General features: G+C 43.9%; 1 protein-coding gene across 1 annotated transcript; it reads right to left on the bottom strand.

Moving 5' to 3' along the window:
• Positions 1–435: 435 nt before the first annotated feature.
• ACAA1 (acetyl-CoA acyltransferase 1) lies at positions 436–17,157 on the bottom strand. Its single transcript, XM_069958831.1, has 11 exons — positions 16,896–17,157; positions 16,042–16,135; positions 13,728–13,862; positions 12,427–12,469; positions 10,553–10,651; positions 8,523–8,603; positions 6,895–7,085; positions 5,849–6,028; positions 2,873–2,928; positions 1,547–1,692; positions 436–1,431 (listed from the first exon to the last, which is right to left on the bottom strand). Exons 1-11 carry the CDS (start codon positions 17,049–17,051, stop codon positions 1,356–1,358), a joined length of 1,257 nt encoding a protein of 418 aa, XP_069814932.1. The 5' UTR covers positions 17,052–17,157; the 3' UTR covers positions 436–1,355.
• Positions 17,158–17,443: the final 286 nt, after the last annotated feature.

Genomic DNA, 17,443 nt, shown 5'->3' on the forward strand with positions numbered 1-17,443 from the left:
GGGATCCGCTGCAGTAATCTCATACATGCATATAATGGGGTTAATTAGAGTCCTAGAAACCAGACTACTTGGCCCTTTGTGGCTTGTGACCAATCCTGAAGCTGTCAGGGTATTCTGGGAGTTGTACTTTTCCACCAGCTGGAGAACTACAGGTTGGGTCTTATTCCCATAGAGTAAGCTATAGCATGTTCTAACTACATGTGGACACTAGGGGGAGACAACACACACGATTGAAGATGTAAGAAGCCTACAAACCTGAGGTCTGCTATCTGCAGTCATTGTCACACAATTTAGATTTGCCATGTTAATAGAACAGATGGGGGTCTGACAACTGGAAGCATCGCCGATTCTGAGGAAGTCCCCAGGTCCTATTCTCTACAGCAAGCTGGTACAGTCAGCCCCCCACAGACATAAGTGTGAGATATGGAAAAAGGCAAGTTAGCATGAATTTTATTTGACATTTGCAGTCAAGTCAATTATAAAGCATTTCCGATCTTTTTACAAATTAGTAACAAAAACATTCATAATTACATTATACAGTAAGTGGCGCCATCCGGTGGTTTTATATGTAGTATGTTAAAAGTATTAAAAGTACAGCTCTGTATAAAACAAGATAACTAAACCCTGTTAGAGACAAAAGTAGCACAGTCATCAGCGACAATCACCCCCCACTGGTCAGATTCTTCGAAGTAAAGAGGTGTTTGAATATGGAAAAGCTGGCTGAGATCTATTGAAGTTCTATACCACCAAGTTATCTGCATTATGGCCAAAGTATCACATGTCAGTGAACATACAGACTAAGCAGCCCGTCTGTTTGGAAGGCTTTGTTGCCATCTGCGTTACAGGCTTTGTTTAGGGCCCGTTGCAGAATACGCTAAAACAACAGGACAAACAAATGCTGCTTCTCCTTACAATCCTGCAAAATGGTGGACACAATTAGACAACCCAACATAACTCATTAAAGTCAATGGGGTAAATCTGTTGCACTGGCAAACGCAATCTGCAACCGAAGTCTCCCCCTCCCCCATGGAGCCTTCAACGCAGATGTGCACCTGGCACAATCATAATTTTATGTAAGACCACCATAAAAATATGGGAGTTGATGATCAACCACCACTATGTGCGGATGTGACCCTGGCTACACTGATGCACATTGGCGCAGGATTCACATTAGTCTGATTATGGCTACATGTGAACCAAGCCTTATGTATATAAAAAATAAAAATCTTCAAATTAATGAAGAGTATTTACTAGCAAGAAAGTCCTATAACTAGTCATAGAACTGAACCAGGTTGTGTAATTACAGTATGGAGGGTAAACCGTTTTATCAGACAAGCCTTGAAGTATTGGCAGCTTCAGTTTCCAGGGTACTCAAACACGGCAGCTGCTCCCATTCCAGTCCCAATACACATGGATACAACACCATAACCCCTGCAAAACAAAGCACAGTTAGAAAGGAAGAATCTAATATATGTCCATTACCACTGAACAGATCTGCACAAAGAGAAAATAAATGCTAACAGAAGCACATGAAATAAAATCTTACCGTTTACCCCTCCGCTTCAGCTCATTGAGTAAAGTGACGGTTTGTCGGGCTCCAGTACAGCCCAGGGGATGTCCAAGAGCAATGGCTCCTCCATTGGGGTTAACTTTTTCCAATGGGATTCCTAATTTCTCCACACAATATACAGCCTGGATGAAGCAAAACACAGGCAGGGTTTAGTGATAGGGAAAGTAAAATGTGAAGAGCCGAGTGGGAATATGGCCCCCAAGATAGATAAACCTAAAAGGGTATTCCCATCTTGGGTAGCTATGCCCTATCCAGAGTATACACATAATATGGCATAACTATAATATCATGGTAGTCCATAGTCCACCCCCCCCCCCACCCCACCCCCCGCACCGTCCCCACATTCCAGGCAGAATAGAAGGTGCAGCCACACTCATTCTTTATGGAGCTGCTGAATAGAGCTGCAGCCTCCACCAATATTCTGTGGGGATTTTGCGTTCCCTGGTCTCGACCACTGAGGCCCCGCGATCTCTTAGTTATCCACTATTCTGTGCATACTCTGGACAGGGCATACCTACTACAGATGGGAATACCCCTATAAATATGGACAGTCTTGAGGAGAGACTGCACCACCAAATATGCTGCCTATGTATATTGGTAATAAAGAAAATTTGGTAAGAATGGTCTGGGAATGTCTTCAGCAGCTTCCATAAAGAGTATAGGGAACCGATCAGCACAGTGCTCCTGAGATGGCTCCCAGCTGCACCCTCAGCTCCCCTACCATACCAGTGGTGTCTGCAGTGTCATCTTTATATCCTGGAAAAAACATGTTTTATTTCGGTGCTTGAAGCCAGGAGAGGGGTGAGGGCAACTAGTCATCTTGGCAGAGAGCCGTCCGTGACTAGTCTCTACTCTGCCGGGATGATTGACTGGCAGAGAGGTCACTAATAGGTCTCTCTGCCTGTCAATTATCCCTGCAAAGCAGCCTGAGAGCAGCAGAGAGTCGTGACTAGTCGTGAACAGCTCTCTGCCCAGATGATAGTTGCCACTTTCTCCTGGCCTCACACACTGGAATAAAACATGTTTTGTCCAGATAAAAGATAAAGCTGGAGACACTGCTGGTATGGTGGGGGGACTGCATAATGGGTACAGCTGGGAGCCATATAAGCACAGTTGTGTTGATTGGTTCCCTTTAAATGGAGCAGGGACACGCATGCGCATCACACTGCGCTATTCTGATGAAAGACTTGGGTCCCTGTTCTCAGCTCCCACAGCTTTGGCCCCCACCAATCAGCTTGTTATCCTGTATCCTTAACATAGGGAATAACAAGCTCAGATTGGAATACTTTTATTGTCACTTACCTGGCTGGCAAAAGCTTCATTAATTTCATACACATCTACGTCATGAACAGTGAGACCTGAAACAGAAAATTACGCTTTGTAATTTAACCTCCAATACAAAAATACTAGGGAAAAAAAAAAGTACTATCCGACTAGGGCTGGGCGGTATACCGTGAAAATACCGATACCGTCACTGGCGTCTGTTAACCGACCTCAACTTTGCCAGGACGGTATCTGCGGTATTTTCATTATCTCCCCGTCTGAGCCCTGAGCTGCACAAGTTGAAGGAGAACTCGTGCTGTGTGTGCAGGGACGCACAGACAGCACATAGGAAACTGGCACTGTGTGTCTGAGCGCCCCTGTCACCCCCTAACCCCCGCCCGGCGTGTCAGAGCTGCCCGGTCGTCTCAGCCTGTCCCAGCGCCCACCGACCCGGCACAGCTCAGCAAAGCCCCGCCCGTCTCAGCACAACCTTCTCGTGTCAGAGCGCGCCGCATCACCCGCCCGACACAACACAGCGCCTCTACCCGTCTCAGCCTGTTTCGGCGGCCCAGCTCCGGCCACTCTCATCGCCGGCCCTGCTCCTGGCACAGCACAGCGCCCGCATGGCACAGTGGAGTCGCCACCCTCCATCCCAGCCCCCTCAACCTGCCCGGTGTGTCAGAGCGGCACATGAGTCACTGCCGACACGAATGTCACGGCAGTCACTAACAGTCAGCAACCCATGTGGAAAAACAGCAACTTTTCTGACCACAACCGTGTGTGGTCAGAAACGTTGCTGTTTTTCACATGGATTGTGAATGAATCTACTTGCTTTTTCATTCAATTGGAGTGCTGGTGATAGATAGATAGATAGATAGATAGATAGATAGATAGATAGATAGCTATGAAAAAATGAATTTCCAGCAGCACTTCTGTGATACAAAATCCTTCAGTGATTTATTTTATCATAGGTGCAAAAACATAAGTGCAGCACAGCAAATAAATGAAGGTACGATGTGACGTTTCGGTGACCTCCGTCACCCTTTTCAAGCATGAAGGTGACGGAGGTCACCGAAACGTCACATCGTACCTTCATTTATTTGCTGTGCTGCACTTATGTTTTTGCACCTATGATAAAATAAATCACTGAAGGATTTTGTATCACAGAAGTGCTGCTGGAAATTCATTTTTTCATAGCTACTACCAAGTAGTCAGATACATCCGGCTGGCACTCGGACTCTTGAACTATTGGTTGGTGCCGCTTGCAATTTAAAAAGGACTAGATAAGAGAGATAGATAGAGAGACACAGAGAGAGAGAGAGAGAGAGAGAGAGAGAGAGAGAGAGAGAGAGAGAGAGAGAGAGAGAGACAGATAGATAGAAAAGAGAGAGATGATAGATAGACATCTTCACGGTGTGTCAGTGCAGTGCCATCTACAGCCCCCCTATAATGTGCCACTCATAATGTCCCCATAACAGTGCCTATACATAACATACTATATACCCATCATATATACTGTACGTCCCTGTACTGTCACCTGTATATACTATATACCCATCATATATACTCTGGGTCCCTATAGTACATAGCTATATACCTGTGTATACACATACTGTAGTGTGTTTATAGCTGTATGCTGTAGACCAGTATATACACGTCCTGTAGTGTGGACATAGTTTGGGTTGCTGCTCATTTAGTTACTCTACTTTTTTCTAACTTTATTGAAACAAAATATCCACAGTTTGGCATGGCCAAGTGGGTGTGGCTTGTAAAAAGGGTGTGGCTTACACAGGGGGCATGTCATAGTTATCGTCCAATTATCGTCACCGCAGCTACATATATGATAAACCGTGATATTGATTGAGGCCAATATCGCCCAGCCCTATATCCGACAGATGCTACTAACAGAAGTAAATCCACCTTACAGTATACATCCCAACCCTCTGTGGTTTATGGTTACGATAAAGATCCTACTCCTGCAGTCTGTGGACAACTACATAAAGCCTCCTTAGGGCCCTACTCCAATGGACGATTATCATTCACATAATCGTTAACGATTTAACAATCTCAAACGACGGCTATTGCGAAAGACCTGAAAACGTTCACTCATTTCCATGGAACGATAATAGTTGCTTATGATCGTATTTGTGATCGTTTTTTCGCTATTTCTTTCTCCGAACGACGTCTTATTCAATGCAAACTATTTGCGAACGTTTTGCGAACGAGCAATGATAAAAATAGGTCTAGGTCTTATAAAAAGATCAACGATTTCTCGTTCGGTCGTCAATAGTTAACTGCATTTCAACCGAACGATTATCCTTTAGATTCGAATGATCTAACGATAATCTGAGCAATAATCGTCCGGTGGAATAGGGCCCTTAGTCTCCTTATTCAGCACAGGTAAATGCAATCAGGAGACCTCATTTCCAGCAGAATTATGTTACTTTAGGGAGACATGAATAGAACGGCGTCGGTCTATTACCGAGCACAGGCCTGGGCTGAAGCACTGGAGGCGGGCCGGCTGCCCCTCTATAACGCGGCTCCATTGATTCTAATGCTTCAGCCTGGGCCTGTGCTCGGTAATAGACCGCGCCATGCCCGGGAACCGGGCCGCGGTTCAAAAAAAAGAACCGCGGCACCAGCTTCCCCGCGTCGGCACAGTTCTATTCATGTGCAACACCTAAAGCAAATGTACCTGTTGTTCACAAAGATTTATTTTTTGACCGTCCTATCACCTTTTAAACAAAATTCAATGTAACTTAAAATATAGCTACAACCAAAAGGTGTTAAAAAGCATCCATCTCGAACCTGAACATACAAAATGAACCAACGGCGGCCAATGCAAAGACGGTCACCAGAGTATGGTGAATGACTGCCTGTGTTTTGAGTCTAAAATGACGGCTATAGAAATTTGTTGTGTGAACAAAGCCTTAGGAATCTAAAGGCCTTATTTTGTTATCCTTTAAGGTGACAGCAAGGATCGCTGATAGTGAGAGATACCTGTTGAAATCTTACCTGCTTTTTCCAGTGCCACTGGTATGGCATATGCAGGTCCTATCCCCATAACATCAGGTGGAACTCCAACTACAGCATAGGACTTTAACACTCCCATTATGGGAAGTCCCAGCTGGACGGCTGCAGAACGTCTGGCTAATAAAACCGCAGCAGCTCCATCACTGACCTGACTGGCATTTCCTGTATTGAAAAGAAAAAGGTAGAAACAGCTAAGAACCCTTTTTTATGCCCTAAAGCACAAATAGATTAAGCTATTTAGCTTGCTTATTAACAGTAGTTAATTCTACAATGTGAAGCTCCTTAAAGGGCTGTCAGGACTTTCAAAGGAATGCTCCGGCGAAAATCTTCTTCGTCCAAATCAACTGGTTTCAGAAAGTTATAAAGATTTGCAATTGAATTCTGATTAAAAAATCTCAAGTATTCCCATACTTATCAGTTGCTGTATGTCCTGCAGAAAATATTGTTTTCTTTTCAGTCGCACATGGCTCTCTGCTGCCACCTCTGTCCGAGAAAGGAACATAACAGAACTGGAAAGGTTTTCTATAGGGATTTGCTACTGCTCTGGACAGAGAAATGTCAGCAAAGAGCACCGTGTCAGACTGAAAAGAAAACAACATTTTCTGCTGGACAAATAGCAGCTGATAAGTACTGGAAGGATTGAGATTCTTAAATAGAAGTAAATTACAAATCTATATAACTTTCTGACACCACTTGATTTGAAAGAAAAAGTTTTTTTGCCGGATAACCCCTTTAATGACCATCAGTATCTGATCGGTAGAGGTCTGACACCTGGGACCCTTGTCGATCAGCGTATTGCCAGAGGCGCTGTACACAAAAAAAAAAAAAAAAAAAAAAAAAAAAAAAAAAAAAGAGCCAGAAGCAAACAGCGCCATACACTGTGTAGTGGTTGTGCTGGGTTTTCTGCAGCTCAGCACATACTGACGTAAATAACGTCAGGAAAAGCGGCGATTTCTCTATTTTGACCTTTGCTTGTCTGTAAATGTAGACTATGAAGCCTGGACTAGATAGAGGTAGGCCCCACTCACCAGCAGTTGTGCTTCCATCCTCCTTAAATGCCGGTTTGAGTTTAGCAAGCCCCTCTATAGTTGTATTTGCTCTGATCCCCTCGTCTTCCGTCACAGTTATAGTAGTTGTGTTGCCCTGATCATCTGTGAATGTGGTGGTCACAGGAACTATTTCAGCCTTGAACTTTCCAGATCTTTGTGCAGCTGCAGCCCTGGAATATAGATCAAGTACATTATTATAGTTATATTATAGCACCTACATAGTCCATAGAACTGCATTCACATAATACCAATATCCATACAGTATTTTCATTTCATTGTATACATCAACTGATGGAGAATTATTTGGCTGCTCTTTGCTTTAGGGGCTATGTGAATTGTTTTTTTTTCTAAACAAGGCTACAATAAATGAGGGTAGGTTCTCTGATATAAGGTCATATTGTACGGACCAATATTGAGGAGGAAGCGAGCGCCGACCTGTCAGATTAGCTCTCGCTTTCTCCTCAATCCCCACTTGCTGTCTGTGCTATTACACCCACAGACAGCGAGAGCAGGATGGGCCGCAGGGAGCTGCAGGAGGGGCTGCCCGTATAATCCATAGATCCAGGTGGCCCATTGAAGTGAGTCTGCGAGTCTGCTGCTGCCGCCGCTCCTGTCGCATGGAGCGGCGGGCAGACGTCAGTCGCTGTTATTTAAAAGAACACTTTGAAAGACCATGATCAGCCGATATCGTGCATGTCAGCTGATTGGTGCCTTTTAGCATGACCTTTTACACCAAACAATTATCGGCTGGAACGGCCGGTAATTGGCCAAGTACAGCCAATTATTGTTTGGTGTAATAAGGCCCAAAGGCTGGGATCATACAGAAGGGGATTAAAAATGAAGGAAAAGTGTAGACTAAGGCTTTATACCTTTCCTTCTAATGTATTCCTTACTCCTAAAAAGTACATTGCATGTGTGTATGGGGTTATATAAGAGTACATTCATTTCACCTGGCAGATATATGGTTCAGCATTCTAATTTTTATGGGCACATTATAGAGATCACTCAAAAGTTGTGATTGGTCAGGGTCTGGGAGTTCAGACCCCTCACGACTGGTATAACAAGCACTCAGCTAATCACTTCCCGTCTCTCAGCAATCTCCAGGAAGTACTGGATGACTAGATAAGCCATAAAAAGTGGAAAGGGGGGTGTCCTAGATCCATGCGAAGCTGTAAAATATATAAAATATATCCAACAGCGAAATAGAGCATGGTTGCAATACCAGTCACATACCATGAGCAAAAGTGGCACTGTTCTTGTAAAAAAAAAAAAAAAAATCAATCGACTACCCCTTTAAAAAGGCTGCAGGAAATAAACAAGCAATACTTTTTATTGTGAAAAAAAAAAGTCAGTTCAGGATGTGTTGTAACACTGTGACTGTTCTTCATCGTCCCCTTCTAGAGGGGTCAGATAAACCCAATGTTATTGGAGGAACATAAATACAATCTTCCTCTTCTTAGTTTATCAGACACTAGACGACCCTGCTCCTAGCACTGCCCAGTGCTCACACTATTACTAAGCAATCCGCATCATTTCCCGGCTATAGAGCAGACACAGGACACGTCATCCCCTACTAAATCATCAGGAGATATCCCAGCTTCACTTACCTTTGTTGAGATGCCAAAGAAAATTCGTCTTGTCTCTGCCTCGTGATCCCAAATCGTTCAGCCACATTCTCTGATGTAATCCTAGAACACAACATAAAAGGTCAGGCCTGAGCTCCGCCATGACGCTGACCACTGTATAATAATTTATTGTATATGCCTCATTATCAGAACATGGCTGTGCGACCAATAGGGCAAGGCTGCCCCTATAAATATTAAGCCTACATGCTGATACAAGGACACTTTGGCAAGTGGTTCGCCCCACTGTCTTACATGTGCATCTAAGGAGGAGCCACATACTAATTTTAAAGTTTTACTGTCACTTTAAAAAAACTTTTGACATGTCACATAGATACACACAAAGTTTGCCAAAGTAGCTTGGTCAAGATCTGGGTATTTAGACACGATTATGGCACAATTTGCCGGGGAAAGCGCCAGTCGGTCAGCTTAGCATTCACTTCCCCCTCGCTGCCTGTGCCATTGCTCATACAGACAGCGAGCAGGGAGCTGCAAGAGGGGCCGCCCGAACAATCCTTGGATCATTTGGACTGCCCATTGAGGTCAGCAGAAGTCTGCTGCAGCAATGCCTATTACACAGAGCAACAAGCAGACATAATCATGATATTTCAGCATGTTAAAAGGCAACTATCAAGAGACATTGTGCATGCCAGATGAGGGGGGGGGGGAGGGGGGGAGACCACAATTTTTTCTTGTTGCGAACAATTAGCGACCATACACAAAAACGATCGTTCATACCAACAATCGGTGAATACAATAACTTTAGAATTGTTCACTACTATATCGCCAGTCACATTGCAAATGCATTCCAATCTACAGGCAGCATGGCATAGAGCAGGAGGAGCTGAGCAGAGAGATATACAGTGGTGCCTTGGATTACGAGTATAATTCGTTCCTTGCTTGTAATCCAAATCCACTCTTAAACCAAAGAAATCACTGATATGCAGACAATTGGTTCTACACCCCAAAAATAATGTTTTTTTTATTCTGAATAACATGTAACACAGATGAAACAAACATTTAGAAACAGCTGGATATGTTATATAAGTTACTGTACAGTATAGTAATCAGCATGTATAGTATAATGTATAGTAACTGCATAAGAATGAAAAAAGTTTGTAGATACAGGATGGAACTGCAGATCCCCATAATGCAGTAGCGTAGTACAACAGGCTAGAATAGAGAGGCAGGGCTTCTGTCAGAGGTCTGTGTTGTGACATGACAGCAATGGGGGAAGGGGTGTGTGTTCAGCATGGAGCAATAAGGAAGTGAGGATCACAGAGCTGTGCAGGAGAACAGTGACAGAAACTTCTCTATACAGGAGAGGAGGGGAAACACAAGGACTGACAGAGGCTGCAGGGAGCATGAAGGAATGAGCAGGACAGATGTGGGCACAGCATATCAGCACTCTGTCTGGGGAGAGAGGAGTTACAGCTATGAAGAGATTACCTCCACAGTCCTGTCCCCTGATGTAAGCCCCAGCCTGAAGTTGATTTGCTATGATTTGGAAGGTGGGGAGACTTCCTGGGTCAGAGTACAGTGCTGTAGACCCCGCTATGCAGACCATGCCCCTCCCCCACTCCCGATCCCACCCAGTAGAGAGAGCTATTAAACAAAAGCAATGCTCTTAAACCAAGTGACAATTTTGAAAAACTGTGAGCTCTTCTTGCAAAACGCTGTTAATCCAAGTAACTTTTAAACCAAGGTACCACTTTAAAGTTTTGTGGGACTAGTTTCAGGATAACTTTCATTTATTCATGTAAATCTCTGCACATCCTGGGCTGACTAGTCATGTGGGCAGTTGCACGTGATTGACAGCTCTATATACACACTAATACACAGCTTTCTATCAATTTATGGCCATCTTAATTCTTGTGGACACAAAAATGTGTTGTTTTTTTTTTTAGATGCACTGGGATAATAAAAAGCTGAAAACCCATCACAAAACAATGACTAGTGTGCATATTGTGCATATCTGTGTATTTCCAGCACCTATTTTACAATCAGTTATTTACCCCATGGGGATCAGGCAGTCCCTGGCTTTACTGTCATCCACAGTACGGGGACTAATGTCTCCAGGATTTCCCACGCTTCTGAGGCTCATGGATTCCATCCTGAAATAAAAGTAATAATAACCGGCTCAGCCTGTAACAATACTCCTGTGACCTAAAACTGCATAAGGAATTACTTCATACATCTGTAGTGTCGACCATTTACATGGATTCGTTTTAATTTTTTGGCTTCAACCCAAAAACAACTTTATTGCATTACAGGAAAACTTTACGCAACTTCACTTTTGTGATTTTCAGAAAATTATAGGGGGGAAAAAAAAATCATATTGGCTTTATGGAAGAATTTAAAGGGGAACTATCAGCAAATGAACCTTCCGATATCCCCCTGCTGCTGTGTACTTAATCTTGTGGCGCCGGTTTTCTTTTTTCCCTAGATCCCGCTGTTTTGGAGAAGTCAGATTGAAAGTAAATATGTAAATCAGCTAGTAAGGAGCACTGGGGGCGTTCCTCAGCCATAAAGAGCGCCCCCTTTGCCCGTCCGACACCTCTTTCAGTGACGCCTACTATGCATATGCATAAACCTCCAAAAAGGCGGGACCTAGAGAAAAAAAAGAAGACCAGCGCTACAAGTATAGTATATAATGATAGTTCCCCTTTAAGCAACAAAGTGCCCCTCGTCTCACTGTATAACAGAGACAAGACAGCTGTGGGAAACAGCGACATGTTATCTGCTCTCGACTTTGCTATTCAACCTCCAGACACAGTAACCTTTGACCATGATATATTAAAGCCAACAATGGAGAAGCTCTTGTGCAAGAAAGCATCAGGCAACCTTTGATCAGAGCAGAAGTTAGCGTTACAAGTTAGCGTTAGAAGTTCTGTAGCGTTACATACAGTATTAAGCTGGGTTCACACTACGTATATTTGAGGCTATATTTGGTCCTCATAGCAACCAAAACCAGGAGTGGATTAAAAACACAGAAAGGCTATGTTCACATAATGTTGAAATTGAGTGGATGGCCGCCATTTAATGGCAAATATTTGCTGTTATTTTAAAACAACGGCTGTTATATTGAAATAATGGAAGTTATTTACCGTTATATGGCGGCCATCCACTCAATTTCACCATTGTGTGAGAAGATCCTTTCTGTGTTTATTAATCCACTCCTGGTTTTGGTTGCTATGAGGACCACAATACTGACTGAAATATACGTAGTGTGAACCCAGCCTAAGGCTAGGTTCACACTACGCAAGTCTCCGGACGTAGCGCGTTCCGTGAATGAGCGGCCGGAGATTGCGTACAATGGAAAGTATAGATCTACGGCTGCACAGTTCACACTACGTAAGAACTTACGCCAGGATCGTATGCCGCGCCGTAAAAAATGAACCAGACCATTGTTTCGGGACGGAAATGCTGTAACTTACGCCCGTAGCGTAACATGCGGTCCTGTACGGAGTGGTAATTTCTTATTTTTTACACCTTGATTTGCCGATCCAAAAGGTTCTGTGGGGTGTCCGGGGCTAGCCGAAGATATCCAAGTAAAATACCGCTGTCAGATCGCTACGTACGCCGCTCGGGAAGCGTACGTAGCTTACGGGCATAAGTTCGCTGACCGTACGTAGCCAGACGCAACTTGTGTAAATCCCGGCCGGAGTTTTACACGTATATGTCCGGCCGCGAAAAATATGCGCCCGGACATATACTGTACGTAGTGTGAACATAGCCTAAATTTAAAGTGCCCCACACTTACATGCAACTCGGTGAACAAGGGTAATTATTCAGATAAAATTGCGAGAAGAAAAAACTTTTCTTCATTATACATTGGAATAGCAGCTTCTACAGTCACTACATTACTAGGTCAAAGTATTCCTCTTACCCACATGCCAATCCAATGTCATATGAACCATTTCTGATGCCACCTGTAAGAATACATATATATTGTCATGTAACCACTGAGCTACTGAACCAATACAGTATATGTAAGAGATTGATAAAATAGAAGGGTCTCTACTTCATTATATGTACTCCACCTTATATTAGTGTATCCTCATGGGTCATATGCAACCTTACAACATAGTAGATACACCATTGTATAATCAGGGGTGTCAAACTCAGGCCCTTCAAATGTTGCAAAACTACAATTCCCATCATGCCTGGACAGTCAAAGCTTTAAAGGGGTTGTCCGGCGATAAAAAATTATTCACAGAATAACACACATTACAAAGTTATACAACTTTGTAATGTATGTTATGTCTGTGAATGGCCCCCTTCCCCGTGTCCCACCACCCCCACCCGTGTACCCGGAAGTGTGGTGCGCTATACATTACCTGTCGCGTGTCGTCCACGGTCTCCGATCGTCAGCAGTGACGTCTTCTTCGGGAGGCCACGGATCTTCCCGAGTGCCGGCCGCCCTCTGCAGCGTCATCCGAAGCTCAGCCGCGATTGGCTGAGCATAACTGTGCTCAGCCAATCGCGGCTGAGCAGCTGATGACGTGGCCGCGTCATCAGCCGCTCAGCCGCGATTGGCTGAGCACAGTTATGCTCAGCCAATCGCGGCTGAGCTTCGGATGACGCTGCAGAGGGTGGCCGGCACTCGGGAAGATCCGCCAAGCTCCCGAAGAAGACGTCACTGCTGACGATCGGAGACCGTGGACGACACGATATGCGGTGAGTATAATGCACCACACTTCCGGGTCTAGCGTGGGTGGGGGGAAACACGGGGAAGGGGGCCATTCACAGACATAACATACATTACAAAGTTGTATAACTTTGTAATGTGTGTTATTCTGTGAATAATTTTTTATCGCCGGACAACCCCTTTAACTTTGGCTCTCCAGGCATGATGGGAATTGTAATTTTGCAACAGCTGGAGAGCCTGAGTTTGACATCTGTGGCATAGATTTTACATAGTGTTTCATGCTAGGGACCAGTATGCACATTTAACATTTAAAGGGAACCTGTCATCTACACAATACTATGTAATCTATCGCCATTATGTTATAGAGGAGGACAAGCTGAGCAGGTTGATATAGGTCTTTGTGGGAAAAGATTTAGTATAACTTGTAACATGTTGACTTGCATCCCTGACCATTCTGGGTTAAGGAGTCCAGTGGGCGGTGTCACTCAATGGACTGGACTCTTTACCATAGAAACATCAGAGATTTCAATCAAACTCACCGGCTACGTTGATGATAGCTTGCAGGCCAGATGAGCACTGCCTGTTCACAGTAGATAGGGGTACAGTCTCTGGAATACCACTAAAACGAGAAAAATCGGTCAGTACTGAGAAGTTTGCATTAATAGATTTGTTTCCTCCTCCTTAAAATGCTTTTACAAACTTCAATTCAATTCATTCTGATTGTTGCTTATCATCTTCCCAATCTATAAATACTTAAAAACAATGGCCGTCATTTACAGCTTGTAGTTCTTCTCTTGCTTTGAGACACATGTACAGCATCAGATTCATCTCTATGATGGGCCGAGTATGTGATATTGCTATGAGGTCCTTCCATCCACTGAACCAAGTTAGTCCTGGGCATAGGATGGTCACTATCTGGTTGTACGATGCCAGTGCACATAGATGTAACATTATTCCTTTCCAGGGATCATGTCTACTTATGCACATAGTCTGACCATGTGCTATATATATTTTAGAGAGGAGGGGCAAGGAAGCTCTCCTTAGAGTGTTCTGGGCAGACTCCCTTTAAGTGTCATTGTCATTTCACATAACTTTTGACAGAGACCTTTTGATCAGTCAGGTCTGTACGCCCAGACCCCATACTTTTGATAAGTCTGCATGACATGTCAAAAGATGATTTAAATGACAGGGACACTTTCAAATGGTACTTTTTTTTTTCTTTCAAATCAACTGATATCAGAAAGTTACACAGATTTGTAATTTACTTCTATTTAAAAATCTCAAACCTTCCAGTACTTATCAGCTGCTGTATGTAATGCAGGAAGTGGCGTACTCTCTTTGCTGCCACCTCTGTCCATAGCAGGAGAGGTTTTCTATGGGGATTTGCTACTGCTGGCAGCAACAGAGAGCACTGTGTCACATTGGAGAGAATACAGCACTTCCTGCAGGACATACAGCAGCTGGTACTGGTACTAAGTACTGGAGGACTTAAGATTTTTAAATAGAAGTGAATTATAAATCTACATATCTTTATGATGCCAGGTTGAGGTTCTAGCACTGGCAAAGGAGTCGAGCCAACACCTACTGAAGCTTTATATGTATAATATTAGGTACAAAAAGCATGTGCCCCAGCCTCAGGAACACAGTGCTAAGTATCAGGATTACATGGGTATCATACAGGAGAAGGGCGTATCTGAACACATCACAGTCCTGGTGTAGATGTATTAGTGAGCAGGTAAGAAGTATTTTTTTTTTTTTTGTGTGAAACAGTTTGTATATTGGAGAATTTACATGAAAAATTATAGAACACACCAGCCTGCAAGTGGGCAGGAGAACAAACAATATACATTCATAGGGACCCATAAAAGAGTCCACAAGTGTAGTCCATAAACTGCAAAGATGTGTCAGAGTAATACAAATAGGATGGTAAAGGTAAAAGTGCAACCTTTGTTATACAGAGCAAGCAGCACTACAGTAACCTGCACTGGGCCGAGTCCGCCTCTATCCCCACCAGTAGCTTCCACTCAGGGTCAATTCACACAGATCTGATGCTGCAGATATCAATGTAACTACATTTTTCAATATCTACAGAGCAGGTTTTTATTGTGTCTTCACCGGGGGGAGTATATATGGTAAGAGCTTGCACCTGTAGGTTGCTGTTGCACTTTCTATATTTTTGTCTGTACTTTAGCCACAGGCAGAGGCATAGAGGTGCTGCCAATTTTTCCTTTTTGTTTCTAATCAATGTAACTACATGATGGAACACAGCATCAAACATGACGTACCAATGAGGGGTGATAACACACGGTTAGGCTGGGTTTACTCTGCGCTCAGCAGGTACATTATAGGTTTACATCAGCATCCTGTCAAAAAGTGATGCCAACCTATACCATAGCATACGGACAGCTGCTTCAGTCTAATGGCCGACATGTCGTCTATAAGGGACTATATTCAGGCCGCTCCCTACACGTATAGGTTTATATACATGGACTGCTGGGTTTGAGTCCTGCTATATGTATACATGTGAGAAATGGCCTGAATATAGTCACCAGAAGAACAGTCTGAACTGGTCCACAGCCAGGACGCCACAGTATACGTCACATACAACATGTGATCTGACACAATGTGCAGCCAGCTTTAGTGCCAGTTTTACCCAGCTTTAGTGCCAGTTCACATGGAGCAAAAGCAGCGGAATTCCACCACCGTTGCTACGTGTGAACAGGCCCTTACTGTAATAGGCAACAGCCAGTAATCCCAATGGAGGGGTGGAAGGCCTTCCCCATAGTGTCCGCCAGGTAGATGTAATGTAGATCTATTACAAGGAGGCTCCATCCTTCATGTGGTGGGTCTTACCTACACAGATATCCCCTATCAGCTCCGGCCTCAGGTTCACATCCTTCAGAACGGCCGACATCACGGCCGACAGCAGCTCATCGGGTGTTGTCTCCTACAGGAAAGAGAATTCATAATTTCCTGATATTATTGGTAATAAGGGAGCACTCCGCATATCATCTCCTGTATACTCTCCATATAATCTCCTGTATACTCTCCATATAATCTCCTATATACTCTCCATATAATCTCCTATATACTCTCCATATAATCTCCTATATACTCTCCATATAATCTCCATATAATCTCCTATATACTCTCCATATAATCTCCTATATACTCTCCATATAATCTCCTATATACTCTCCATATAATCTCCTATATACTCTCCATATAATCTCCTATATACTCTCCATATAATCTCCTATATACTCTCCATATAATCTCCTATATACTCTCCATATAATCTCCTATATACTCTCCACATAATCTCCTATATACTCTCCACATAATCTCCTATATACTCTCCATATAATCTCCTATATACTCTCCATATAATCTCCTATATACTCTCCATATAATCTCCTATATACTCTCCATATAATCTCCTATATACTCTCCATATAATCTCCTATATACTCTCCATATAATCTCCTATATACTCTCCATATAATCTCCTATATACTCTCCATATAATCTCCTATATACTCCGCATAAATTCTCCTGTATACTCCCCATATGATCTCCAATCATGATGGGAGTTGTTGTTTTGCAACAGCTGAGAGCGACATTTCAAATGTAGAGACTAAAAGGGCGCATGCGCAATGCCCAAGTGAGCCAGGATGCCCCGGACAGGTCTGATAGAGTTGCGGTACCTTGAAGCCCCCTCTCTTGGCTTTGCAGATTGGAGTCCTCCTGCCGTGCACCACCACAATGTCCTGAGAGCGGTCCGAGGTGGCCGAGGTGGCCTCAGCCCGAACCCCCCTGGGAGCCCCCGGGAGATGTCCCAGCACCACCCGTACTCTATGCATGCTGCAGGCAGATGGGAGGCTGAGCAGCGACCTGTCACAGCGCCGCGATACACGCTATTTCCTAGGGCAGAAGCCAGTGCTGTGACGTCACACGGTCACGTGAGCGGCCCGAGTCATGTGACTATCATGAAGGTACAGGACGGGTTACTGAGCTGGGACAGAGTGGAGAGGCGGGGAGGAGTGACTGGGTGTACAGGTGTGTGCTGGGGACAGAGGGCGGAGTGGGAGAAGAAGCTGAGGGGAGTGATTGCTGTACACTCAGCTAATCTTTAACCTCTTAAAGGGGTACTCCAGCAAAAAATATTTTAAATCCACTTTCAAATTATTCCCAGTCTGACACAGTGCTCTCTGCTGCCACCTCTGTCCATGCCAGGAACTGTCCAGAGCAGTAG

This window comes from Dendropsophus ebraccatus, chromosome 2 (assembly GCF_027789765.1).
Source record: "Dendropsophus ebraccatus isolate aDenEbr1 chromosome 2, aDenEbr1.pat, whole genome shotgun sequence".
In the NCBI taxonomy this organism is placed as follows: Eukaryota; Metazoa; Chordata; class Amphibia; order Anura; family Hylidae; genus Dendropsophus; species Dendropsophus ebraccatus.